Here is a 26,976-nt window from a genome sequence, read left to right on the forward strand (position 1 = left end):
CCTGCTACAGTACCATGGTGAGAGGGTCTTGATATTTCCTGACTACACGGCTGAGGTATCGTCCCAGCGCCAGGCCTTCAACACCGCGAGGAAGAAGCTCATGGATGCTGGCGTTAAAGGCTCTCTGCGTTTTCTAGCCAAACTGTCCACAACAACACAGTGAAAACTTTCAACTCACCAACTGATGCTGAACTGTTTGCCAGCACACCAGCTGACAAAGCATGACTGTTAAAGTTTTTTATACAGATGGTTTTTGCCTGCATCTTACGCAGTGATACTATTGATGTTGTGGGTTAACATTTTGTCACTTTAAATGTCTGAGTGTTAAATTCTTAGCGTTATAACTTTCAGCCTGAGAGTTGGGCATGCAACCTGCCATTTTCTTTTCCTTTCTCATGGTATAGACACCCCACCGGGATTATTTACAGTGTTTAGGCTAATCTTGTTTACCCCAGTGTGATATTTAATTATTTTTTTCCTTTTCCATAACTGACATACCAATATGCCACTCCTTTAAATACTCCTACTATGGGCTCCAGCGATTGTTATAACTATGTTCCTGTAGGTGCACCTTACTACGTATTAATCTACATTTTGGAGGTGCGCACGGTGCTGTGAGTGTAGGCCAGCTTATTGCTGCACGGTTTAGCCGTCTCTGTTACCCAGCAGCCTCCACTACAGATAGAGGGTTATGCCGCTTAGTTCTTGTTGCGGCTTTTGGGGTGTTTTGGGGTTTTTGTCTTATGTGTTTTATGTTGTTTTTTGTGTCAAACTGCCAGACTGTTGTTATTTTTGTCATGTCAGCCTTTATTTTCTCTTCCTCTACTTCCTAAATGCAGGACAGTCACTCAGCTAAGCCTGGAATGAGTCCCATCACCTTCACCTCTTGGAATTGTAGAGGTCTTGGCAAGGCACTTAAGAGGGGTAAAGTATTCTCGCATTTAAAATCCTTGTCATCTGATATCATTTTTCTACAGAAGACCCACATTCAACCAACAGAGCAGAGATGTCTGAGATCTTTATGGGTGTCACAAGTGTACCAATCCACTTTCTCTTCCAAGGCGAGAGGGGTTGCCATCCTCATCCGCAAAACTATTCCGTTTATATTCAACACCATGACCACAGACCCAGGTGGTAGATATGTCCTAGGCACCGGTAGTCTGAGTGTCAGACTGAAGCTCCCAGAACCTTCAGTCTGACATGGCTTCCATTGAAGGCGATTTACAAGGGGGAGGGAATTTGATTTTTCCCTAACCAATCAGTAGAGCTCAACGACTCACCCAGAATCTGACGTCATTAGTATCCATGCCTCGGGGGTGCCGAAAACAAGCGAGCATTGCTGGTTTAAAACGTCTCCGTCGTCATGCACGCCCAGCTGCATCGCCGTTAAATCCAGTTTAGCAGCTTCCTTAATTTGGTCCTCCATTAACGCGAGTAATGGCAAAATACCTCGATAGCATCGTTAATGTGGTCTGTAGGATCTGTAGCGGTCGCCATCGTTGCTATCCTCACCAGTTACCCACCGGCGTACAGCTTGACATCAGCGTGGCGCTGATTGGCTAATTGCTAGACCCCCGGCGTTCATTGGTCCGTCCATCGTTTGGACGAGATAAATCGCAAATTCATTGAAGTATGCCAGACCAGTAATGCAAGCCTACTCAGTTGAGTGGGCGGGGTCTATGGTCTGGAACCAGGCTAAGGCACCGGTGCAATTAACTCCTTCCCATTAGCTTTCTTAAATATTTATGCCCCCAACTTTGACTGCCCTGATTTTTTCTGTAAAGTTTTTAATCTTGTTGCAGAATATAACAATCATAACATAATCATCAGGGGCGACTTTAATTGTTTCTTTGACCCCCAGCTGGATAGATCTTCTAACAAAGTAGCCCCATCATTGAAATCTGTACCAGTCCTTAATGATCTTGTGAAATCGCTGGATTTAGTTGATATTTGGAGGCATCAGCACCCCCTTGAGAGGCAATATTCTTTTTTTTCTCCTGTACATGGTAGTTTTACCAGAATCGACCATTTTTTAGTTGACTCCAGATTAATCTTGCACACAGTCAGTTCAACTTATCATAGTATTTTAGTTTCCGATCACGCTCCTCTTTCAATCCAAATTCATTTCAACCTCCACACATCTTCTTATAACTGGAAATTTAATCCCTCCCTAAACTCGGACAAATCTTTTCACGATTACATCTCGGCCAAGATTTCAGATTTCCTGCTTATCAATGATAATGAGGAAGTCTCAGACTCAGTTTTGTGGGAGTCTTTTAAAGTAGTACTGCAGGGTCACATCATTTTATACTAATCATCCATTAAAAGGGCCAAGTTGAGGCGTCTTGCAGATATTGAGGCTGAGCTAGCAGTGTTGGAGGACACTTATCGCAATACAAATGATGAAGCCACCCTTAATGACATCTTGAAGATAAAGTACGAGTACAATCATCACTGATGTCGACCTCGATGATTTTCTCAATTCATTGAACATCCCAGTTCTTAACGAAGCCGCTAAGCTAGAACTGGATTCTGACTTCACGCTAGAGTAAATCAAGACAGCCATTCGCTCTTTTCCTAATGGTAAAGCCTGTGGCCCGGATGGCTTAGGTATAGAATTTTATAAAAAACATATAGACATAATTGCCCCTCTTCTTCTTTGGATGATAAATTGTTCTGTGAAAGATGGAATCTTTCCTAATAGTGTGTATGATGCCCATATTTGTCTTCTCCTGAAAAAAGGCAGGGACAGCACTAACGTTGCGTCTTATCGCCCCCTAAGCCTGCTAAACAGCAATCAAAAGATTGTTGCAAAAGTTATGACAAACCGGCTAAACAAACACATCGGCACTATAATTCACCCCGATCAAACGGGCTTTATCCCAGATAGGTTTTCTTTCTCCAATACTCGTCGTTTGCTAAATATTATGTATTCCACCAGTTTACCTCACTCTGCTGTGATTTCATTAGACGCTCAGCAGACGTTCGATCAAATTGAGTGGAGATACATGTTTGCAACTCTCAAGAAGTTTGGGTTTGGCGATATATTCATGACTATTAAAAATGCTATACGCCTGCCCCAAATCCACAGTCTTGACTAACGACAACAGGTCTCCCCCTTTCTTGCTGTACTGCAGAACCAGGCAGGGGTGTTGCCTCTCCCCCATGCTCTTTGCGCTCGCTCTAGAGCCCCTGACTATTTCCGTCAGAGCCAGTCCTCAGATTACTGGCGTGGGGGGCGGCACGTCCGATAGTCCCATTGGCCTGTACGCAGATGACGTGATCCTGACTTTGTCGGACGTTAGGGTGTCCCTCACTCCACTTTTAAATGTTATAAAGAATTTCGGACAGCTTTCTGGTTTTACTATTAATTGGGAAAAAAGTCTGTTCATGCCTCTGTCTGATGGGCTCGATTCTGCCTTCCTTAACAACTTGCCGTTTAAAGTTTTCACCAATCACTTTGTGTACCTTGGAATCAATATCACCAGGAACCCAAAGCTTCTTTTTAAGATGTACTATTTGGACCTGATAGGTAAACTTAAAATCATGATAGACAAATGGAAACTTCGTCCTCTCTCGTTGGTTGGGCGTGTCAATATCGTCAAGATGGTAGTTCTTCCCAAATTTATGTATCTTTTTCAAAATATACCTATATATCTCACAACTTCTTTCTTCAAGATGATAGATTCCATCATTATTCCCTTTATCTGGGCCGACAAACCCTCTCGTATCTCTAAGGCACACCTACAGAAACCCACAGCTGAGGGAGGCCTGGGCCTCCCTGTTCTACGTCACTACTATTGGGCCTGTAATGCCAGAGCCTGGGTTTTCTGGAGCCACTCTGCAGCTGTGACCGCGCAGTGGTCAGACAAAGGCCTATGCGCTATGAAGGACCTTTACATTAACGACAACTTTGCCTCCTTCGCTCAGCTGCAGGCAAAATTTGGTCTCCCTTCCAGCCATTTTTTCCGGTATTTGCAAGTTAGAAATTTTTTTCGTTTCTTAGTTCCTGTTAGTACACGTGCTGCTGCATTCTGAATTAGCTGGAGAGTTTTTAAGGACTTACTAGAGCTACCTGATAATAGAGAGTTACATTAATCCAGCTTTGAGGTTACAAAAGCGTGGACCAATTTTTCTGCATCTTTTCGGGTCAGGATAGGCCCAATTTTCGCAATTTTACACAGATGAAAAAATGCAGTCCGTGAGGTTTGTTTTAAATGAGAATTAAAAGACAAATCTTGATCAAATGTTACTCCGAGGTTTCTTACGGTAGTGCTAGAGGCCAGAGCAATGCCATCTAGAGAAACTATGTCATCAGATAAAGAGTCTCTGAGTTGTTTGGGGCCAAGAACAATAACTTCAGTTTTGTCTGAATTTAACATCAGAAAATTGGTGCTCATCCAGGTTTTTATGTCTTTAAGGCAGTTATGGAGTTTAATTAATTGATTACTTTCTTCTGGCTTCATTGATAAATACAACTGTGTATCATCCGCATAACAATGGAAATTTATAGAGTGATTTCTAATGATGTTACCTAAAGGAAGCATATATAGAGTAAATAGGATTGGTCCGAGCACAGAACCTTGCGGAACTCCAAAACAAATTGTGATTTGTGATATTGGGCTTTATAAATAAAATTGATTGATTGAATTGAAAAAAATTAAGCGAAAAACGGCACAAGGAACTGACACCTGAAGAGCTCCAAGTGATAGAGGAGGAGAAAGATGAGATAAATACAAAAAAGACAACAAAATGGGCTACTGTACTATACTGTACTACTACTACTACTACTATACTGACGGACTTTCTCTGCCAAAAACAAAAGAACACGGATTTGAATACACTCGGCAGTCATGCTTAATGACATTTTACGCGAGTTTTATGCCTCAGTTCAGTCCACTAAGCCTGGGTGAGTAAAAAACTTTCACCAAAAGTTGTCGAATCTGGTCAGTTTTAATGCACTTCGCGGAGGCAGACAACATTATTTATTTAACTGATAATTAGCCGTGTAATAAGCGGGATAATGTATAATGAGCCGGTGCGCGTCAGGGTTCTATTCCCCTGTCGGGAGTTATTTTCCCAGTATTCACTGGCTCATTATACATTATCCCTTACGTATCATAATCTATTCTTACCAACACCACTCTTGAATGTATATTTAACATATGATGCACATTTCTTATTTCCATTTCTACTCATGTATAAATTGTGTTTTATATTACAATTTTTATATTTTTACAAACTTTCCATATTTAGCATATTATACATATTTTCATTTTTTTTAAAAAATATTTTACATACCTGTCGCAAGTCAAAACGGTTGGGAACCACTGCATTACAATATAAAGAAGTAAAATAATGTGTTTGTTACAACAACTTTAAACTTACATGTATTGTTTCCCATATTAAGTTTGTTAATTGACCAAAGCTACACATAATGTGCACACAATGATAAATGAAATCCACTTGACCTTGAGTAAGCTAATATGACAACTGAGCTACTATGGGCATTAATTATTCATAAACAAAAAAGGCATGACAAACAAAGGGGGACAAAGTGTCTGTGAGTGCACTCCCAGAAGCGTCCTCATTAACTGGAAGAGGATACAGCTCCATGAGAGTGACTCCATTTAACAAGTACTTGACAAGTCCCTTTATTGATTAGTAGTGATCTATTGTAACTTCTGACACCACAAACAGCTGCTCCTTACCACTGGGATCTTTTGGAATCCAGTTTAGACTTAGAAAACAGTTACATGTTTTGCAAGGCACATCAATATAAATATTAAAAAAAAAAATCAATAGACATGACTCCAATTTACGGTCTCTAGCTCCTCCCACTGGTAAAAGGTGGAAATTAATGTTCTACCCACAAACAATCCACCACCACTTCAATACTAATTATTCATAGTGAGAGTAATGCACATGGTTTCAACACATTTTCATGGACAAAATTTAAAAACTTTTCAATGACTTTTTGAGGACCCATAATAAAATGTTTGTTTTTATTACATTTTTTGCCCCACTTGCCAGGTGTTTTTTAAGCATATCAGATTCAAACTCTACTCAGACCTATATCCTTCTGGCTGGCAAACATAAAGAGAGAGAGATGGAACATGGGAAGAAAATTAAGAGACGTACGTGTTTGAACATCGACAGCTTCAGGAAATAAATGTGCTGTCATATATTATGTTACATTACGTGGAAGGTTATCCACGGAGGTCATGCAGGGTTCAACGCTAAGTTTTTTTTTCACTTGCCCGGTCGGGCAAGTTGGTCAGAGATCTACTTGCCCGAAGTCAGTTTTTACTTGCCCTATAAAAATTGTTTAATTTAAGGGGCTATCAAATAACAAAGACTGCATTTATTTTTATGTTATGTAATCTTTATTCACACTGTATTTATTAATTAAAACAACATGTCATGTATTGTAGCTTAATTCCTACACAAAAATGACAGTGTCAGGGCTTAAAGTGAAAAATTTGTCAATCTATAATCTATAATCTATAATTTTGCGCCCTACTTGAGCCATGCCCACCTCTATTTATTTTTCACCCTTCTCTCCAGTTCTGCTGTATTAACACCGGGTTTAATATATTTTGCTTCCATCTCTCTGCCCTGCTCTACTCTACTTCAACGCTACTTAGCTCTCTCTCTACTCTACCAGTAGACTACCACATCCACCTGTTGCACAAAATGCACACAGCAGTGTTTCCCCTAGGATGGAGATGTAGCAGCGGAGGTGAAGCACATGCATGAAAAATAATTTTCACATGCGTGAAACTTTTTTGTATGCTTGCAAAGCACAGCCTGCTGGGATGTTTCTATGTATCTACTGGCACCAGAAGGGCTCTTTAGGACTAAGTACATACAGTACATGTGTGCACAGTAATGAGCAGTATAACTTTGTCAGCTGACAAACTACACTGGGCTCGGGGTCAGGTTTGGTCAGGAAAATGCGGCCCGAGCCGCTCTAGCGTGATCACCTGTGTGTGTGGCGGAACTCCGCCGTGCGCGATACAGAGAGCAGAGGAGAATTGTTAACGCGTGACCATGTAGAGACAGAAATGACACGATGGCAGAACACCATAAATAGTATATTGTTATGTTATTATATGAAGCGTCCGTCGCGCAAAATAATATCAATGGGGGCTGTGGGCAGGACATTGTTACACAGCTGTGCCTGTGACTTCAGGAAGAGAGACCGCTGCATCAGAGCAGAAGAGCACATTTTAAAATACATTTATTTTATCAATTAGTTATTAACTTTTACTATTTTTAGCAACTTGCCCAATCGGGCAAGTGAGTTGTTAGTTTACATGCCCGACCGTGAGTTGTACTTGCCCCGGGCAATCGGGCAATCCTTATTGTTGAGCCCTGTAACTGTAACAATTTAATTACATCCAACAAATTTCCAGAACTTTTATTAATTCCATGACTTTTCCAGTTCTAGAAAATGTGACTGAAATGCCATGACTTTTCCAGGTTTTCCATGACTATGGGGACCCTGATTGCATGTTGGGAGTGGGCAGCTGCCTTGACCAACCAAGAACAAGGCTCAAGTGAATATTTTGTATCAGTGATGTAATTACCAATGCTCAGCAAATAAAACTACTTAAGTATACACTGAGCGACCTGAACAATAAAAACACATCTACTGTTAAATTCATGCAATGCGGTAAAGAGTCCTCAAACACACAACCACCTTTCTGAGAATGTTTTTAAGGATGGTTTGTAGTGGTTTTGTATTGCCTCATGTATGTATTTGTTTTACAAATGGCTTTATTGGTCTTCTTTTTATTTATCCGATATGTTTTTGGGAGTTTTGTCTCCTTCTTGTCCTTATTTGTTTTTTTTATTGTGTAACACCAACCTGGCCCAGTTAGACACATTTACACAACACTGATGTTAATCAATATGCAATTTTCCTGTGTGAAAAACACAAGGTGCAAGGTGCTTTCCTGAGGAAGGGAGAAACAGTAAAAATAATACTGTTTAGACTGGACAGAAAATCCAATACAACAGTCTTGAAAATCACTGAGGAATTGAATCAACCAATCAAAGATTTTTTTAAAGGTTTAAGTGTAAATAATTTTGTAGGACTGTCCGTATTGTTAACTGTTAACTGAAGACCTGTAGTTATTCATAAACATTGTCCAAACTGCTGGGATTGGGACTGTATCTGCTTAAAATGTATGTCAAAACTTGAAATTTAACCTTTTTAAAAACCTGTACTGCACACTAAAAATAGCTAACCAATGTAATTCTGAAAGTGTCATTACATGTAGGGGTGAGATGTATAAACAGTACCTAAGATGGCTCATGTGACACTTACGCATCAAACTGTTACTCCTTCAGACCAGTTATATACAATAACTTCCTGTTTTAGTAGAGTAGGACTTAATGGTATATTTACCTTGTATGAAGGCAAAAAGCAGAGCACACCCTTAGCCATGACCTGGCAGACATGGAGCAGCAGTGCACCCACCTCATCCTGGAAGGCATATGTTTCAGTATGTTGGAAGGTGGCACAGAGTTTTCTGCCATGTGGTCCTGCACCAACTGTGCCCACCCAAACCTAAAGAGAAGGCATAAGAAATCTCAATTCATATCATCAATAGACAAAGTTTTGATATTAACCATGGCCCATGGGCCCGTGGCACCACAAGGTTACTCTGTGGCTACCAGATAAAGGCTGTAGGTGGTCCCTTGTGCCAACTAAGTGTTATCAGGTCTCTCTCAATGAATGAGACCGTCTCAAAGAGATTACCCGTCTAAATAAAGGCTAAATGAAGGAAAAAAAAAAAAAAAAATCAGCAAAGTTACTTTATAAACTCAATAATATCTGACTGGAAACAAATCTAACATGTCAACAAAATAAATACCACCACTGACATCACAATACTGAGTGAAGAAAGTAACATTATGTAAGCATGAAGAACACAGACATTTTCATTTTGGTTTGTTTTGAACAGTTTGCTATTAGCTGTGCTATAGCAACGTGCTTGTGAAAAACTGCGACTGTAAAAATTAACGGCAGTGAATGAGAAACTGAGGACAGAGCAGATTGAAATATCGCTTTCTACATGCTGAACATGTGTATTGACTTTGAAATGACAAGGATTTTTTGCACTTACTCACAGTAACAAGCAAAGTTGTTGTCAGCTAAAGTAATCTTGATGTTATTTTCCCTTCATCTGCACTGCGGCCTCTCTGTTGTTGTCTTTTTTCACACTGTCATGTTTATGTTTGCCTGGCCTATATGAACTCCAAATGACGGAAATCCATTGTAGCAACAGAGAACTTTAATCCCTGCAAAAATCTCCTTGTATCATAATGAGCCTTTTGAATAACACATTCATTTTCATGTGCACTACCAGATTAGTGGTGACACTGAGTTATAATTCCAAGTCATCAATGTTTGTTTGTCTGGATTCTCCTGTCCTCTTGAGTCCAATCCACCAGTTATGATCTGTGACCTAGTCTGCCATATATTTATTATCTTTAGCATTAGTCAGATCAACCCCTGAACATCCACAGCTCCTCGTGTCAGCCTTCAGATGAGTATTATTGCAATCAAATGGTTAGACTGACATCTGCTGGACAAAAGTGGCACTGCGACAGAAGTGGAGCAAATATAGGGTCAAAGTTTCCGACTGTTTGATACACCACTAGCTGATATGAGTTCTACCTGCTGACACATACACAGCTCTTCTTTCCCACTGTGATTAACCTTTTGGAGACCTGGGGCCTCATTTATAAAACCGTGTGCCGGAAAGGTGACTAAAGGTGACGTACAAACAAAGCACAGAAAGTGTTTACGCACAAAAATATCCTGATTTATAGCAGTGTGCACGCATGCATGTCCCACGCCTGCTTCCCTTCATAAATCACAATCAACTCAAAATGTGGCGCAGGTGAGTGAGCGTCTTGCCCCACTCATAGATGCCTATAAATGGCTAGTGAAACACCCTGAATTAATATTCATTAACAAGAAACAGCACAAAGGAGAGCATAGCAAAAGTAGCCTTAAAAGGTAAAAAATGAAACTTTACACAATGTGAAGTTGAAGTTCTTGTTGAGGAGGTTGATAACAGAAAGACAATGTTGTTTGGTGGACTCAATATGGACATTACTAAGGCTAAAAATGCAGCGGAGTGGCAGCTGGTGGCAGATGCTGCAAATGCTGACACCTCAGACTGTTTCAGTAGTCAAGAAGAAGTGGTCCAATATCAAGGTGTTAAGGCTATTTGCGGTGATTTATTTAGACAGAAAACTGGGGGATGTTTCAAGCTGTCAGACAGTTTCAGTGACTATCTGAAAAAAACAAATGGGGGATTCAGTTGCCATAGCTGTTTGACAAACAATCTGATTGTCTTGACTCGAATGCTTTCTTAAAATACTTCTTGTTTTCATAAACAGGGGTGATAGCAAAAAAAAAAAAATCCTAACCTTATCCTAAATCATGTAAAATGGAGGTTGAACCATGAACATAAATTACAGATCGCCTATAAACCATTTTAATAAATCTATTGTAACTAAAACAACTGGAGACTGAAAACAAACTGATACATGGGTCTGATAACATTTTAATAAATCGACATCATATGGGACAAGATGTAGCCTAAGTGTTTCTGTGACTTCCTGTACAAACTGAAGGCTGCTGGAAACTGTCGGCAAACTGTCCGACTTGACTGCGGCTTTTTGTCACCGCCCCCCGCTGCAGCCGCCTGCTCTCGTCAACTTTCCAAGCGAGGCGCAGTTCATCTCGAACAAGCCTATTAACAAGACAACACGATTTGTCATCGACGCCAGTATGTCAGCGGTGACTGCAACTCCCAGTAAATGCATTACGTGCTTTATTGCACACACAGTGGCTTTATGACGGGGGTCTAATTCATGCCGTGATATGACTTTCTTGCCGCTGGTTGCATACATCAATTTACGTGAGCACAATGTGCAGAAACACGCACCCGGGTCCCTTAATTTTTTGCACCAGCTCCCAAAAGGCTTTCCGTCTATGCCTATCTCTTCTACCCGAGTACTTTATTGACTATCTGGACGTCTTCCCCGGGTTTCATTAACTAAATTTCCATCTTGATGAGAGTGTCTACGGCATGGGCTCCACTAAAATCTGAAGTTGGCTCTGAACCAAGTTTGCAATGATATCAAATTCACAACACTTACTCCTTTTCATCTTTCTGCCACGGGGTCGCAGTTTCTCGAGTTTACAGTTTTTGTGCATACGCACTGGTCAGATCTTCCGTGTTAGACCTCACATTTTCCCGTCAAGTTTGACTTTTATAAATCCCAAAGTTTGTGTTAAAAAGTGGTGTATGCCACTTTCTGTGTGTACGCTGTTGTTGAAAGTGTGTCGCCCTAGTCCGTGTGGTGTGTCCTGCAGCATTGCTCCTTGTCTGGCCCCCTCTGCTTCTTTTTTTTTTTTTTTCTTTCCTCTTATGCTCTGTTCTTTCAACATTGGATTGTGTTGTTAATGTGCTAACTGGCTTAGTAAGCCTTTCTGAATGACGGCTGTAGTCTTTGTGGTGTGTTTATGTGCAACTTTCTGGCACAGACACAGCAATATTGGGTGACACAGCAGGGGGCCTTCATTGCTGCTAGCTCTCTGAAGTTGTTTGGTTTGTCTTGGCCTTTATTATTAAATCTGATAACCAGGAATAAATATCCCCTTATACAGTATACAGTCAGAGGAGCAACAAAATGCATATGCTGCATCATTGCCAGAGGCTAAGTAATCTGAGTAAAGCTACTGACCTGAGATTTGTTGATAACATGATTGGCCTCCAGCTGGATAGAGAATTTCACCCCAAGTTCAGAGGAGAAGGAGCCCATGGGTGACAGGGTTCCTGATGTCAGCACAATGCTGTGCACCGACCTACTCATGTCAGAGAAAGCCTGGGAGACACAAACACAGACTTAATGAACCTCCAATGGGTTTTTAAGATGTAATTTATGCTACAGTCAAATCATATTAAGGGTGCAGTTGAGGTTTTAGAGCTGGAAAAATCTTAAGTCTTTTTTAATTGTTGTGACACATTTTACCAGCACCTGGCAGTTAACATTTATTACAGACCATAATAAGTCATACATTAATTATGTTTATATAGATTTTAGTTATGTATCATTACAGCCTACATGACAGGATGTGCCATCTCTAAACTCTCACCACAGCAGGGTTGAGGCACCAGAAGCTGAGTGTCAGTACTTCTGTCTTGACTCTGATGCTTTGGCGCTGTCTACGGTGTGACCGAACGATAAAGCCCTGGGCATCAGGGACATCTGGTGGTGCCTGGTTCGTCCAAGCATAACTCTTCTGGAGAGCAATGCGGTAGTCTTCAGCAAACCTACAAACACACAGACGACTGAGCAATCGTTTAATTCTATACTCTGCACAACAGTTCATCTGAGGCATTGGCATGACTTAAGCGCTATTTGGACGGGATTAGTTTTACATAGGGACATGGGGTAAAGTAATTATTACCAGAGATTTTAGTCCCGTCCGAATGTGCCATGTCAGTAATCATTACCGCACGATATCAGTAAAGATTACCGCGACTTTGACCTTCTGTAAAAGGGTCCCGGACAATTACCTCAGGTAATACTAATCCCGTGTGAATAGACCAGCAGTAAATATGTGTGAGACAATCGTTTAATTCTATACCCTGCACAACAGTTCATCTGAGGCATTGGCATGACTTAAGCCCTATTTGGACGGGATTAGTTTTACATAGGGACATGGGGTAAAGTAATTATTATCAGAGATTTTAGTCCCGTCCGAATGTGCCATGTCAGTAATCATTACCACACGATATCAGTAAAGATTACCGCGACTTTGACCTTCTGTAACAGGGTCCCGGAAAATTACCTCAGGTAATACTAATCCCGTGTGAATAGAACAGCAGTAAATATGTGTGTTAGGGCTGTCCAAAAAAAAAAAAATCGAAGTTAGAAATATATTCGAATATATTTTTTTTTTATAAGTTCGAACCTAAATTTGATAATTTGAATATCATTAATAATTAATTAATACTATCAATAATGTTGTATATCATGGCGAATCCCGTTCGGGCGGAGATGGCTCGCGCACAAGCCGGGCCAAAGAGGGACGCAGCGAGGGAGGGAGAGGTGCCGATGGAGGAGCCCACTGCGCCAACACCACCCACTGCGCTGTCCGCAATGTGTGACCTGTTCGGGGAGACATACAGGGAGAGTGGTGCACCTGCTGCCTCCCTGCCTACCCTTTTTGAAGAAGAGATGAAACGTTACCAGAATGAGACACCACTACAAGCCGACCAGGACCCACTCTTGTGGTGGAAAACTACGCACTGAAGTATCCAAACATGGCTCAGACAGTGAGGCAGAAGTTGGTCATACCTGGCACTATATTGAGGTCAGAACGGGTGTTTTCATCCGAGTGTCACGTTCATATTGCACCATCAATTTCGAGCAAATCGGACAATGCATGAAGAATTTATACCAAGTTGATGTTCCGTGGCGAAGGATGAAAAGTCATGGCCGCGGCAGCCTGCAACATGACAGGACACGTGTGTCACTGTGGAGATTCATCAACTTGATCGTCATATGGCCACAAAATGTAGTTGATCAGGTCAGGAGCTTGAGGTTGGTCTTTGTCAGTGTAAAAGATGGCATTTCCTGTTTCCACAAGGGGGTGCCATGAGCGAGATTGCCTACGAGCATGTGGAGGCGTTGATGTAGGCGTCATGTACAGAAATTTTGAAGCAGTTTGGATGAAGTATGTGGGAGAGAGAGCTGCTTGAATATGCATGGCGATGGATCAAAAATGGCAGCGCCATAGCAGCCATGCCCTTTGACCTACAGACATGCAGAGAACAACTTTTGATCAGCATGGTCTCTGGATGATCTGTAAAAAATTTGAAGTCGATTGGATGAAATCCCTAGGACTAGTTCGTTAAAATACAACATGTAGAAATCACGCCAAAAGTCAAAATCAAAATGGCCGACTTCCTGTTTGGAGTAGACCACTGGTGCCAGAGACTTTTATGTGCGTCTGGACAACATACACATGTGTACCAATTTTCATGTTCCTACTCCAAAAAAAACCCTATGGGGAGGGTTTTTTGAAAATTTCAAGGGAGCGCTATAGAGGCATTTTGTCCCCCCCCCATGGGCGACGCCCCTATCAGATGCAAGAACTTGCCATTCTTGACCTGTGTGTCAATTTTCATGAGGATATGAGGTCGCTGAAGCCATCAAAAAGCCAAACGTATTTGGTGGCGAGGGAGGCACCATAGCAACCACACACCTTGACATAGAGAAAAGCTTTTAATAACTTTTGATCAGCATGGTCTCTGGATGATCTGTAAAAAATTTGAAGTCAATTGGATGAAATCCCTAGGACTAGTTTGTTAAAATACAACGTGGAAATCACACCAAAATGACAAGTCAAAATCAAAATGGCTGACTTCCTGTTTGGAGTAGACCATTGGTGCAAGAGACTTTTATGTGCGTCTGGACAACATACACATGTGTACCAATTTTCATGTTCCTACTCCAAAAAAAAACCCTATGGGGAGGGGTTTTTGAAAATTTCAAGGGGGCGCTATAGAGGCATTTTGTCCCCCCCATGGGCAACGCCCCTGTCACATGTAAGAGCTTGCCATTCTTGACCTGTGTATCCATTTTCATGAGGAAACAAGGTTGCTGAAGCCATCAAAAAGCCAAACGTATTTGGTAGCGAGGGATCGATAGTCACCACGCCGGCACATGGACACCATTAGACGAAGCTTTACAGCGTTCATAAGGTAGCTTCACCAACTTGTTCTGCATGCATTAGAAGTGGAATGAAGTTGATACGCTCAAGTTTGTGGCATTAGTACATGTTAAAGTAAAAACTGGTAACTTCCTGTTACCACCGGGGGGCGCTATGAGTAAGGTGGGATATTAACATATCGGGGCGTTCGGGGCAGAGCCATCATCATGTCCAGCAAGTTTGAAGCTGCTGAGATCAAGTATGTGGGCGGGAGAGCCGTTCCAAATTCGATGGCAAGAAAATGAAAAGTCGCCAAAATTTGTCACGCCCTAGCGGCCACGCCCTTTGACATAGAGAAAAGCTTTTAATAACTTTTGATCAGCATGTTCTCAGGATGATCTGTACCAACTTTGAAGTCGATCGGACAAAATCCCTAGGAGGAGTTCGTTCAAAGTTAAGTTGTGGAAATCGCCGTAATGAAAAAATTCAAAACAAAATGGCCGACTTCCTGTTGGGATTTTACCATGACGTCAGGAGACTTTTTTGTGTGTCTCGGTATGATGCATGTGTGTACCAAATTTCGTTTGCCTACGACAAACTAACCCCAATGGAGAGGGTATTTTGAAAATTTGTAGGGGGCGCTATTTCGGCATTTCGCGTCGACCATGTGCAACCACCCAAAAATATCGAATTTCGGATGCGGCCGGACGAATGTGGAAAGTTAGAAGCATTTTGAAATTTGGGAAAGGGGCGAAATTGGGGCACGAAATGTCGCAAGAATAATAATAATAATAATAATAAACAGCACGATTTCAATAGGGTCCTCGGATGACTTCGTCGTCGCTCAGGCCCTAATAATAAAAAATCCTTGCATTTCAATAGGGTCCTCGCACCGCTAGGTGCTCGGGCCCTAATAATAATAACTAGAACTGCAAGCAGTTATGAACGGGGGCCAAGCCCCCCCGTGCGACTCGGTCCCCGCGTCCCACAGAGCCCATGGAAGTTGTCCCCGAAGGACGACGGGCTCTGGGCGAGCGCATGTTTATGAATGTGTAATTTAAAATGTGGAAGTTACAGGCAAAACTGCCTTTGCATCCGTTATAGCTCCACCTATAGACCGATTTGCGATGAATTTGGCACAAAGCTTCTGGATGACCTCGGGAACGAGTGACTTAAGTTTGATGTTGAAAGCATCTACTTTGAGCGAAATATGAAACAATGTGTGTTTTTTAGCTAGCAAAAAAGATTGTTTGGTTGTAACAAGCGCATTTTTTGGAGTGCCAAAATTCTTTTGATAACTTTTCATCAGACACATCTGGAGATTCTACGTGCAAAGTTTCAGGCAGGTGGCACTTAAAATGTAGGAAGAGTTCGAAAAAGTAGGTTTTGGACATGTGGCGAATTAGTAAAGAGAATGTGCAGCAGAAGTGGGCGGGGCCTGTGTCAGAAAACCCAGCTCTATCCAGGGAACACATGGATATAATGTTTGTGAAAGTGTCATTTAAAATGTGTAAGTTGCAGGCGAAAACGCGTTTGCATCCGTTATAGCGCCACCTAGTAGAGTACATGTGCAATTTTTGGTACGGAAGATCTGTGACCTATTCTATATGTACCCTTAAAATTTCAAAGCCCTCAGCATAATAGTTTGGCTGACATTAATGTTTGTTGTTTATCTTGTAATAAGCCATGCCCACATTGACCAGTCATGACCACCTTCAAGATATGACCTCAGAATTGGCCCTACATCATACCAACCGAATTTCGTAGAAATCGGTACAGCCGTTCAAGAGATATAAACTTACCATATTTATCGCGCCCCCTAGTTGCCAAAATTCGCCAAATTCGGCTCATACCCTCACAGTCTTATGCCAACCAATGATCTCAAATTTGGTGTTAATAGCATTTAGTTTGACCGAGATATCCAACAGTTTGCATTTTTATAGCTAGCTATAGAAGTTTGTTTGTTAATAATTTGCGCATTTTTTGACCGAATAAAATTCTTTTGATAACTTCAGATCAGGTCCAGTAGAAGAGTGTATATGTAAAGTTTCACGCAGATTGGACAAAATCCCAAGGAGAAATTCGAAAAAGTAGGTTTTCCAGTTTTCGCGATTTTGCGAAAAAAATTCCTTGGCTCAAGTGGGCGTGGCCTATGGCAAAGTGATTCAGCTCTATTCAGGGAAGCTGGGGATACAAGATTTTTGAATGTGGGACATACGGTGTGGGAGCTATAGGCAAAAATGCATTGGCCTAGGTTATAGCGCCCCCTGCAGGCAGATATACATAGTTTTTTGCATCTGAGGTACGTGCAGGGGTCTGGACCACCCCTCCAAATTGCACCGCCCTCCCTTGCACGGTTTAGCCTGCAGCACCACTTTTACCTACGGAAGAATAAAAATAAAAATCTTTACAAAAACAATGGGGTTCCGAGCACCGCTGGTCCTCAGAAACACATCTGCTTGCATACGCGCTCCCTCGGCCCCTCGGGCTTGGCCCCCTAATAAACAGCATGATTACAATAGGGTCCTACGGACAACTTCGTCGTTGCTCAGGCCCTAATAATAATAATAAACAGCGCGATTTCAATAGGGTCCTCAGACAACTTTGTCGTCGCTCAGGCCCTAATAATAATAAACAGCGTGATTTCAATAGGGTCCTCGGATGACTTTGTCGTCGCTCGGGCCCTAATAATAATAAACAGCGCGATTTCAATAGGGTCCTCAGACAACTTTGTCGTCGCTCGGGCCCTAATAATAATAAACAGCGCGATTTCAATAGGGTCCTCCGTGGACGACTTCGTCGTCGCTCGGGCCCTAATAAACAGCGCGATTACAATAGGGTCCTCACGGACGACTTCGTCATTGCTCGGGCCCTAATAAACAGCACGATTACAATAGGGTCCTCACGGATGACTTCGTCGTCGCTCGGGCCCTAAGAAACAGCACGATTTCAATAGGGTCCTCCACGGACGACTTTGTCGTCGCTAGGGCCCTAATAATAACAATAAACAGCGCGATTTCAATAGGGTCCTCGGACGACTTCGTCATCGCTCGGGCCCTAATAATAAATTCTATTATTATTCAAACTCTACTAAATTAAGTCGAAAATATTCGAACTCAATTTCATAGTGCTTTTGACAGTCCTATCATACGCACATGACGGCAGGAGGGGACGGCGGTGCGTGAATGGATTTACCCCTCCCACTTGTGGTAGTTACTGATATTATAGTTATAGTAGTTATTATAGTACTGATATTTCTTATCTCGTGCAAATCGGCCATTAATATTACTGACGTCCTGTGGTAAAGTGACATTACCCCACGTGCCCAGGTAAAACTAATCCTGTCCGAATAGTGCTTAAGACGTCTAGTTGACATCTTTGTTGTGTCTGACCTGCAGGTGTCTTCAGAGGAAAGGATGAAGCCCAGCACCATGAAGAGGTTTTTGAGGACAGTGGAGGAAGCTGAGCTGATGGTTGGTACCTCAACGACATCCTCTTTACCATTGATAACACCAACATGCTCCTCTTTCTCCAACACTGCTGCCAGGTTTTGCTGTCACATGGAAACACAGTGGAATATGTGAGAAAAAAACAATGTTGTGGATAATTACAAATAATTACCAAAATAAGAACATGAAGCACATATTTACATTTTAGATATACATTTTTTCAAAAGTCAAAAAAGTCCTGTGCACACCAAAACAGTCTTAGAGAGGTGCGTAGGTGGGGCAAACAATGAATCAAAAAGAACAACACCCGCACACTGTCTGCACTTGCAGAAAAAGTTTGAATTTAATAGACTACAATGTTTCGGTCATGGACCTTCATCAGGTAGATGATCTCTATCTACCTGATGAAGGTCCATGACCAAAACGTTGTAGGTGAAAACACCAGAGATGTCACCATATATTGTATGGGAGTCATCAAAGGCATATTTAAGGGGCCAAACAATTTTAAATTGCACAAATAACAAAAAGGTTGTCTCTTAACATTTTAAAAATTGACAGATGAGATACTAGAATTAGACGTGTAGTCACTCCCCAAATGCAGATATAATTAAAAAACATTTGTCATTACAGACAGAGTTTGATCTCTTGTCTACTTGACAGGCTGAATACCTTATTTCCAAATCAAAACATAGCTACTATGAACACGGGGAAAAGGCTGGGCAAACACTCGGCAATCAGAACCATGCAGAGTGGCAAATCTCCAGGGCCAGATGGTTTCCTAGCTGAATTAAAAGAAAAAATCTAATCTACTTTCCCCTTTGTTACTGTTGATATTTGAAGAGTATTATACCTCAAATTCCTTACCTCCAACCATGCGTAAAGCAGTTATTTCTCTTTTATTTAAAATGGATAAAAACCCTTTCAATTGCAGTCCATTTCGCCCTGCCTCGCTGTTGAATACAGATGCCAAAATTCTTGCTAAAATGTTGGCACACCACTTTGAAAAGATTACCCCCTTTATCATTGCACCCAATCAGACAGGATTTATAAAGAATCGTTACAGAGCCAGAGCTCTTCTATCAAGGGTATTCACTGGGCAGGTTCAGAACATGAAGTTTCGCTTTACGGAGACGACATGTTATTATTCAAACAGACACCCTCTCAGGTTTTCCCGATTTACTGACTTTACTTGCAAAGTCTGGAAAATTATCTGGCTATGGAGTTTACCTTCAGAAAAGTGAACTCATGCCCACTACCTCTGCATTTTGGGTCTGCTCCCTTGAAAATCAGCCTCAAAAAATTCAGATATCCAGGTATTTGGGTTACACATGACCATAAAGCTCTCTGTAAGGCTAATGATCAACCCCAAATACCATTAGATCAGCCTATCTCAACTTTCACTTCTAATCCAGTGGTTATCCACTCACGTAAAACCTGGTATCAGTTTAGACAGTCTTTCAATCTCACTGACCTCTCTTATTCTGCACCTGTAACAAGATATCACCACATGTTCACCACATCAGTGATGGACGAGGCTTTGGATATCTGGTCAAGAAGCGGAATACGTGCGCTTTCTGATCTCTATCTCTGATCTCTTCCGGGGCACTTCTCCATGTGTGACTCACAGCTGTTGGCCCAGGCCAACAGGCCAGGCCTATGTTGTTTTTTTTTTTTACATATGTGGAGCACAGTTTGAGGTGTCAGCCAAGTAAGAATAAGCATGCAAACCATGGGGATACTGTCACAATTGATGGTGCTTCTATATGTTATTATGGTTTATCTTAACGTCCTCTGCGTTGGAGTGGAGGGACTTCATGGCAACTCTGGAAGCCATCTCAGCCAAGTTACACTCACTCGTGAGTTTGTCCTATCATTATGCATGGCCAAAGGAGAAGTCCCCACGAACATTCCGGAGGAGCTGCATGTACAGCGCTGTCCAGATCACAAGCCTTCCCGACGACAAAGGGGGAAAAGAGGAGGAATACGTCGGAGGCTCAAAACCATGAGCCTTGACAATCAGCGCAGGCTTCCTCCACTGCTTACTGTCCTGCTATCCAATGTTCGGTCGATAGACAACGCTGGAAGAATGGGCTAGAATCAAGACAGAAGTTAAGGAAACGTGTCTTCTTGCTTTTACTGAAACGTGGCTCTCTGACTCGGACCGTGATGAGGACTTATCACTCAGCGGGTTTGGTAGCCCGCTTCAGTTGGACCGCTCACCGGAGATCACAGGAAAATCACAAGGAGGGGGAGTCTGCTTCTACATTAACCAGAGATACTGTAACACTGCTATTGTGCGAGAGAGGATATGGTCTCGTGATACTGAACTCCTTTCAATCTCTCTCTGTCCATACTATCTGCCTCGAGAGTTCCAGCAGCTGTTTTTTACTATTGTTTACATTCATTCGTGGGCTAACGTGTCAGCCGCTGCTCAGCTGATTGCTGACTAACCCACAGACTGGACGCTATCTGCCCTGATGCTCCAAAGTTTATTCTTGGTGATTTTAATCGATGAACCTTGAGTAAAACCCTGAGGATGTATGAACAATATGTACAGTACAGGCCAAAAGTTTGGACACACCTTCTCATTCAATGCGTTTTCTTTATTTTCATGACTATTTACATTGTAGATTCTCACTGAAGGCATCAAAACTATGAATGAACACGTGGAGTTATGTACTTAACAAAAAAAGGTGAAATAACTGAAAACATGTTTTATATTCTAGTTTCTTCAAAATAGCCACCCTTTGCTCTGATTACTGCTTTGCACACTCTTGGCATTCTCTCCATGAGCTTCAAGAGGTAGTCACCTGAAATGGTTTCCACTTCACAGGTGTGCCTTATCAGGGTTAATTAGTGGAATTTCTTGCTTTATCAATGGGGTTGGGACCATCAGTTGTGTTGTGCAGAAGTCAGGTTAATACACAGCCGACAGCCCTATCGGACAACTGTTAAAATTCATATTATGGCAAGAACCAATCAGCTAACTAAAGAAAAACCAGTGGCCATCATTACTTTAAGAAATGAAGGTCAGTCAGTCCGGAAAATTGCAAAAACTTTAAATGTGTCCCCAAGTGGAGTCGCAAAAACCATCAAGCGCTACAACAAAACTGGCACACATGAGGACCGACCCAGGAAAGGAAGACCAAGAGTCACCTCTGCTTCTGAGGATAAGTTCATCCGAGTCACCAGCCTCAGAAATGGCAAGTTAACAGCAGCTCAGATCAGAGACCAGATGAATGCCACACAGAGTTCTAGCAGCAGACCCATCTCTAGAACAACTGTTAAGAGGAGACTGCGCCAATCAGGCCTTCATGGTTAAATAGCTGCTAGGAAACCACTGCTAAGGAGAGGCAACAAGCAGAAGAGATTTGTTTGGGCCAAGAAACACAAGGAATGGACATTAGACCAGTGGAAATCTGTGCTTTGGTCTGATGAGTCCAAATTTGAGATCTTTGGTTCCAACCGCCGTGTCTTTGTGAGACGCAGAAAAGGTGAACGGATGGATTCCACATGCCTGGTTCCCACTGTGAAGCATGGAGGAGGAGGTGTGATGGTGTGGGGGTGTTTTGCTGGTGACACTGTTGGGGATTTATTCAAAATTGAAGGCACACTGAACCAGCATGGCTACCACAGCATCCTGCAGCGACATGCCATCCCATCCGGTTTGCGTTTAGTTGGACGATCATTTATTTTTCAACAGGACAATGACCCCAAACACACCTCCAGGCTGTGTAAGGGCTATTTGACCAAGAAGGAGAGTGATGGAGTGCTGCGGCAGATGACCTGGCCTCCACAGTCACCGGACCTGAACCCAATCCAGATGGTTTGGGGTGAGCTGGACCGCAGAGTGAAGGCAAAGGGGCCAACAAGTGCTAAACACCTCTGGGAACTCCTTCAAGACTGTTGGAAAACCATTTCAGGTGACTACCTCTTGAAGCTCATGGAGAGAATGCCAAGAGTGTGCAAAGCAGTAATCAGAGCAAAGGGTGGTTATTTTGAAGAAACTAGAATATAAAACATGTTTTCAGTTATTTCACCTTTTTTGTTAAGTACATAACTCCACATGTGTTCATTCATAGTTTTGATGCCTTCAGTGAGAATCTACAATGTAAATAGTCATGAAAATAAAGAAAACGCATTGAATGAGAAGGTGTGTCCAAACTTTTGGCCTGTACTGTATCTTGCGCCACCACACAAAAAAACTCAATGATTGACCTGTGTTACGGATAGGTGCACGATGCTTTTAAGTCCATACCGATGCTTTCCCTCGGTGCTTTGTTCCACAATAGTGTGGACCTGATGCCTGTGTATAGCCCACCTTCAGGCGTCTTAAATGTACAGAGAAGGAGGTTAAGACTAACGATAACGATAGTGTCTCATTTTTGCAAGCATGTTTTGACTGCACCGACTAGGGATGGGCATCAATTTTCAATTATCAATGATTGATTGTTAAGGATTTTGATCGATCACAAATAATTTTGCTCGATAGTCGCAGTGTTTCCCCTACAAAGCTACAGGCCCGGCAAGCCGCCGTGCCTAGAAGATCCCCCGCCGGACCTATTCCAGGCAAAGAAAACATAAACAGACGGAGGCTCTCATGGCCCTCCAAAGCCTCGGCAGCTTCCCTTGAGGCCTTTGAAAACACTACGCCATTGAAAGACGGGTTTCGCTGAAAACTGAAGCCTGTAACCACTGGCTGGCAACAGTTGTAAACACCCAGGGGTGAACTGCGCATGCGCGCCATTCTTCCTCTTTGGCCTGGGGGCTCAAAACTGGGGCAGCTGCGCTCTCTTGCGGTGACAGTCTGCACTGTACTCTTTTGTTTTCTCTCTTTTGAAATACTCACATATCAATTCATCAATAATTGATCGTTAATTTTTTTGATGATCGAATACTGAATTTTGATCGTTTGCCCATCCCTAGTACTGACTGGGAGTGTTTCTCTGACGCTTGCCAGGATATTAACGAGCTGTGTGACACTGTGTCCCCCTATATCTCTTTTTGTGAGGAATTAGCTAACCCAACTAAAAAGGTTGTTACGTACTCAAATAACAACCCATGGATTACTGAAGACCTCAAATCTGTTCAACAAAAAGAAAAAAATCTTCTATACAGGGAATCCTCATGAGCTGAAAGACATTTCCAGAGAAGTTAAGTGTGCAATAGTTAGGGCAAAAATGAACTATAGCAGAAAAATTGAAGCACAGTATAACGGTGACCTCAATGCAGCCTCAATGTATCATCAAATGTAGACTTGCACCGATTTATCGGAGTAAATGATTCCGGCCAGAGAATCAGGGTTGAGAGGATACTTTAATTTTCAATGCAGGAGGTTCACAAGTGTAGTGTGTGTGTGTGTGTGTGTGTGTGTGTGTGTGGTTCTGAAATAAACAAAAGGAAAAATAGCTTTACACTCAATTCTTACAAATACGCATATACAATCTGTAAACATGGGCGGCTTCTCGCTTTAATCATTCATGCACACACATCAAAAGAGAGAACGAGAAAGTTGTTAATTGTCCGTGTTAAACTTAAAGGAGCGGAGCTCTCGCTGCCGCATGGTGCCGCTTGAAACTGACAAGGCGCGTGTCCGCGTGCCAAAGATGCACGTGTCTGCGTCCGTGCTGACGGGAGCATTCTCACAGGAGCGGCAGCCTGTTCAAATGTGCACCAAATATGAATGTTCCATGGCAGCCTGTTCAAATGTGCACCTTTTTTCTCGTTTGGCAGTTTGGCAAAAATTATAGAGAGAATTTACTCCTCCTAAACATGCCTTAAGCAAACCGTGGTTCAGTTTAAAATAGTGTATTGTCTTCATTGCACCAAAGACAGATTATCTAAGATTAAGACAGAAACTGACCCTACATGTGATCGATGCAAGCAAGCTCCTGCCACATTGATACACATATTTTGGTCATATCCCAAGCTATACAACTTTTGGCAATCTATCTTTGAGACATTACGTAGAATATGTGAGAAATCAATACACCCATCCCCACTGATTTCATTATTTGGTGTGGTTCCAGTGGATGCCACACTTCCTAGGTGCTATATAAATATGATGGCCTTTTGCTCACTGTTTGCCAGGAGGCTTATTTTGTCCTGAGACCTGAGTGGAGTCTTGGAGCAATTGTTGCGAGGCAAGGTAGAGGACAAGCCCCGCTGCAGAGAGGACGGAGGGAGAAGCACATTGAGGAGCTCCTATACAACAGACGCCAGCTACGCATGAACTGGAGGAAAGCACTCCCAGAAGAAAAAGCAGCCCTCAAACTTCTGTGGGATGAGCTCAAACAGAAGCTGGCGAAGCTATGCCGAGCAGACCGGAGTAGGAGGCGGAGGAAGAAGAAGGAGAAGGAAAGGAGAGATTCCTTCAAGGATCCTTTCAGGTATGCCCGTCAGCGACTGGAGGTGCTGGAGGAAAAGCAAAGTGGGAGGCTGTGAAGAACCAGTACAGAGATGCAGCCAAAAATACACCACTGGGCTCACCAGGATATGTGCCACGCCCAGCACCCCAGAGCATCCTCTTTGACACCTCCCCACCAAGGCTGTGGAGGTCCTAGAGGTCCTCAAAAGGGAAAGGTCAGTCTCAGCACCTGGGCCGAACAGGCTTCCTTAAAAATGCTACAAATTCTATAAGAACTGCCAACAAGTGGCCAAGATTTTGTGGAAGTTCATGAGGGACGCTTAGAAGAAGGACTCCATCCCAGCTGAATGGCAACAGGCAGTAGCAATATTCATTCCCAAGGAGCAGAATACCAACACCATGAACCAATTCATGAGCATCGCCTTACTGAACGTGGAAGGGGAAGTTTTCTTCTCAGTCCCTGCGAGAAGAATGACCAACTTCTTAATGGACAACACGTACACAAAGTCGATGGGCTTATGGGGTCAGTGCCCCATAAGCTCATCAACTTTGTGTTGGAATTCTTTTACGTTCCATCATCTGTCACCAGAAACATTGCCAAGTACTTTAGCAATTTCCACATGTGCTTCACCCTGGAAAGCTTCACAGGGTGGCAACAACTGGAAGTTGATTTGAGATCGTCCTCAGCGGAGCAAGGCAGATGGCCAGGGGCCTGAGGTTGCCGTCCAGGGAGTGGTCGCCTGCTCTCAGAAGTTACATGGATGATGTGACGAGCATCTTGCAGATAGTTCCATGTACAGCAAAGCTCCTCAAGCGCCTAGATGAGCTCACAGGGTGGGCAAGAATGAAGATCAAACCTGCAAAGTCCCAGAGTCTCTCGATCAAGAAAGGGGTGAGAAGCGACAGGACAGTGTTCACGGCAGGAGGAGAGAAGATCCCACTTCTGGCAGAGCAGCCAATCCGAAGTCTGGGAAGGGAGTATGTTTCTGACCTCTCCGACAAACAGACGGGGAGGGTGGTGCAGAAGCAGCTGACCCACGGCCTGACAAGGATTAACAGCAGCCAACTCCCTGGGAAACTGAAGCTGTGTTGCTACCAACTCACACTGTTCTAGCGTGTGATGTGGCCTCTGAAGGTGTGTGAAATTCCATCGACTTGGACCAACAGGCTGGATGGCATCGCCAACCGCTACATCAGGAAGTGGTTAGGCCTCCTTTGCTGCTTCTCAGACGCAGGTCTCTTTGGCAGGAAGACCCTTCAGCTCCCACTAAAAGCCATAAGCACAGGGTACAAGTTGGAGGAGGCTTGTCTTGTCGTCGAGCTGAAGGAATCCAGGAACCAGTCTGTAAGGGGCGCAGCAGTGGATGTCCGAACAGACTGCAAGTGGAGGGCTCAGGTGGAGGTGGACAACACTATAAGCAGGCTGAAGCATAAAGAGATCATGGGAAGCGTGCAGGAAGGCCAGGCTGGGTTTGGCTGGGGAGAATCAGTCACATTCTGGTCCAAAGCCTCAAGGAAGGAGAAGAAGGTCATGATCATGGAAGAGGTGTCATGGGTGGAGCGGGAGCGCTATCTCATCAAGGCTGTGTCCCAGGGCAAACAGCGGGCGTGGACTCGGTGGGAGGACACCATCCACAGAGCCATAACCTGGAGAGACATCTGGCAAACCCCACAGGCATGGCTCAGCTTCGTAGTGAGGGCAGTGTACGATACCCTTCCCTGCCCACAAAACCTGTCGCAGTGGTTTGGGGGTGAAGAAAAGTGTCCCCTGTGCAGCAAAAACAGACAGGCCTACAGCACATCCTGTCATCATGTGAAGTGACACTGGCACAGGGGTGCCTGAGATGGCGGCACAACCAGGTCCTGCGGAAGCTGGCTGAGCTCTTAGAGAAATGCAGAGTAACCACAAACACCTTAACTGGCAAACGAACACCAGGCATTTCCTTCGTCCGACCGGGGGAGAGCCAGCAGAGGCCAGTGGCAGGCCATTCAAAATCACTGCTGACCCCTGGAAAGGACTGGGAGATGCGTGTGGACCTCGGCAAGCACCTGGTCTTCCCGGACAAGATCGTCCAGACGACCCTGAGACCAGAAGTTGTGATGTGGTCCACAGCTGCCAAGCAGGTACTCATCATTGAGCTGACTGTCCCCTGAGAGGAGGGAATAACAGCGGCGCATGAGCTTAAGTGGCTCAAGTACTCTGAGCTGGCTGCAGAGTGCAGAGAGGCAGGCTGGAAAGCATCCATCCACCCAGTGGAAGTTGGTGCAGGGGCTTCGTGAGCAGGTCGGTCAGCCAGCTTCTCCGGGCTGCTGGGACAACAGGCACAAGCCTGCAAAGGGCCATCAAGGAGCTGGTAGAGGAGGCTGAGAAAGCTAGCTACTGGATGTGCCTGCGGAGGAGGTACAAC

At 43.3% G+C, this 26,976-nt stretch overlaps 1 protein-coding gene across 1 annotated transcript in view; it reads right to left on the reverse strand.

Moving 5' to 3' along the window:
• Nucleotides 1-26,976, reverse strand: part of brip1 (BRCA1 interacting helicase 1) — a 238,687-nt gene that overhangs the window by 106,318 nt on the left and 105,393 nt on the right. The window contains exons 11-14 of the mRNA XM_078166852.1: nt 18,145-18,305; nt 12,188-12,365; nt 11,776-11,916; nt 8,417-8,578 (exon numbers count right to left, since the gene is read on the reverse strand). Coding sequence (XP_078022978.1) covers nt 8,417-8,578; nt 11,776-11,916; nt 12,188-12,365; nt 18,145-18,305 — 642 coding nt within the window. The remainder of the gene's footprint in view (nt 1-8,416; nt 8,579-11,775; nt 11,917-12,187; nt 12,366-18,144; nt 18,306-26,976) is intronic.

This window comes from Epinephelus lanceolatus, chromosome 4 (genome assembly GCF_041903045.1).
Source record: "Epinephelus lanceolatus isolate andai-2023 chromosome 4, ASM4190304v1, whole genome shotgun sequence".
NCBI classification, from domain to species: Eukaryota; Metazoa; Chordata; class Actinopteri; order Perciformes; family Serranidae; genus Epinephelus; species Epinephelus lanceolatus.